At 48.3% G+C, this 2,405-nt stretch overlaps 1 protein-coding gene across 1 annotated transcript in view; it reads left to right on the top strand.

Annotated features, from left to right (window-relative positions):
- rbm46 (RNA binding motif protein 46) overlaps nt 1-1,573 on the top strand; it is a gene marked incomplete at both ends in the record, with an annotated part of 29,797 nt that extends 28,224 nt beyond the window's left edge. Inside the window, one exon of the mRNA XM_080051845.1 lies at nt 1,299-1,573. Within this exon, the coding sequence (XP_079907971.1) occupies nt 1,299-1,573 (275 nt within the window). The remainder of the gene's footprint in view (nt 1-1,298) is intronic.
- Between the last annotated feature and the right edge of the window lie 832 nt (nt 1,574-2,405).

The raw sequence follows: 2,405 nt of genomic DNA, 5'->3' as shown, positions 1-2,405 counted from the left end.
TGCCCATGCACTGTGTATAGTCTATAGCCTATTTTAGCCTCGTCTGTGGGAAAAAAAGATAGCTGGACAACAGAGTTCTTTGAATGTTGAATAGTAGCGTTAGGGTTTCTGTCTGCAGTGGACGAACGGAAGCTTTTCATCAGACCATCTTACACTTCATCCATATTTTATTATGCTCACAAGCTCCGGAGGGAACTGCATATATGAGCCAGTGATAACACACACACACACACACACACACACATATGCAGACACACACACTCACACACACACACAGAGACACGCATGCACACAGACACACACACACAGACACACACGCATGCACAGAGACACACACACACACACAGAGACACACACGCATACACACACACACACAGTTACACACACACAGTTACACACACACACACGCACTCAAACCACAAGACCCAAAATGCCCGTCCTTCATCCTCCTCTCTCTTCCTCTTCACAGCAGACCCAGGTTAGAATCCAGCCCGGGTCGTTCTCTGCATGTCATTCCCCTCTGTCTGTCTGTCTGTCTGTCTGTCTGTCTGTCTGTCTGTCTGTCTGTCTGTCTGTCTGTCTGTCTGTCTGTCTACCTGTCTGTCCTCTTCACAGCAGACCCGGGTTAGAATCCAGCCCGGGTCGTTCTCTGCATGTCATTCCCCTCTCTGACACATTTCATCTCTGTCTCTACACACTGTCTAATTAAGCAAAATAATAATAATAAAATGTAATAACGTTCTTTCTCTATGGTGTCCCCTCCTTCCAGACTCTTCGTTCCTGAGTGGAGCGCACACACACACACACACACACACACACACACACACACACACACACACAGGCACACACACACACACACACACACACACACACACGTGTCAGAATTATTTAAAAGTTCCTCGTAGCTACTTAAAAGGTGCAGTGTGTAATATGACATCATCAAGAAAGTTCTAGAATGCTGCGCTCCCTGGGTAACCCCGCCCCTTTTGAATAATAACATAAGCTACAGTGGCCTTCAAGGACAAGAACAATTCTAAATTTTAAACAATGCACCTGATGACATTCCAACCAACATGGATGCCTCCACAAGACTTACCCGCTCAATGTAAAAAATGTGATATTTATACATATTTATGAATGAGGATATTGATTTTAGCTAATAAATTACTAAACATTTTACACAGTGCCCATTTAACTTAAACCCTGCATTTTTCCTTGTATAATTTCTCTTCTTCTTCTTATAACCAAAAAAAATAAAAATAAATTAACAAATTAGTTTATTTTTTTGTCTCTTCCAGACTCTTCGTTTCTGAGTGGGGCTTCTGGCTGTGAGTCCCCCACTAGCCCTGTGTCTCCCCCGTCCTCGGTGCCCAGTCCTGGGGTGTTAACGTGCGGCGGACGGGCCTTTGCTTCATGCCTTCCACCCCCTCCTCCGCCTCCTCCTAACCCCCCTAACCACCCGAACCAGAGCGCCTCTCCTTTCCCTCTCTCTCCCCTCTCCCCCCTCTCTGCTCTGTCCTCCACACAACAGGCCCAGAGGATGTTCATCAGCTCCCAGTCACCCTTCTACTGACACGGTGAGACACACACAGGGAGACAGGGAGGGAAGGAGGGAGGGAGACAGGGAGGGAGGGAGACAGGGAGGGAGGGAGGGAGACAGACAGACAGACAGACAGACAGACAGACACAACAGGCCCAAAGGATGTTCATCAGCTCCCAGTCACCCTTCTACTGACACGGTGAGATAGCACACACAGGGAGACTGACAGGGAGACAGGGAGGGAGGGAGGGAGGGAGACAGGGAGGGAGACAGACAGACAGACACACAAACACAGTCCCCTTTCTAATGACATGGTGAGATAAAACAATAATGGTAAGTTTTAATTTATTTTTAAAACATTTTTAATGTATATATTTTTTTATACATAGAGTCTCAGTCCTCTTCACAGCAGACCCGGGTTAGAATCCAGCCCGGGTCGTTCTCTGTCTGTCTGTCTGTCTGTCTGTCTGTCTGTCTGTCTGTCTGTCTGTCTGTCTGTCTGTCCTCTTCACAGCAGACCCGGGTTAGAATCCAGCCCGGGTCGTTCTCTGCATGTCATTCCCCTCTCTGTCTGTCTGTCTGTCTGTCTGTCCTCTTCACAGCAGACCCGGGTTAGAATCCAGCCCGGGTCGTTCTCTGCATGTCATTCCCCTCTCTGTCTGTCTGTCTGTCTGTCTGTCTGTCTGTCTGTCTGTCTGTCCTCTTCACAGCAGACCCGGGTTAGAATCCAGCCCGGGTCGTTCTCTGCACGTCATTCCCCTCTCTGTCTGTCTGTCTGTCTGTCTGTCTGTCTGTCTGTCTGTCTGTCCGTCTGTCCTCTTCACAGCAGACCCGGGTTAGAATCCAGCCCGGGTCATTCTCTGCA

The sequence above is a fragment of the Ammodytes marinus genome (assembly GCF_949987685.1).
Source record: "Ammodytes marinus genome assembly, chromosome: 23".
In the NCBI taxonomy this organism is placed as follows: domain Eukaryota; kingdom Metazoa; phylum Chordata; class Actinopteri; order Uranoscopiformes; family Ammodytidae; genus Ammodytes; species Ammodytes marinus.
This window is presented reverse-complemented; position numbering and strand designations above follow the sequence as displayed.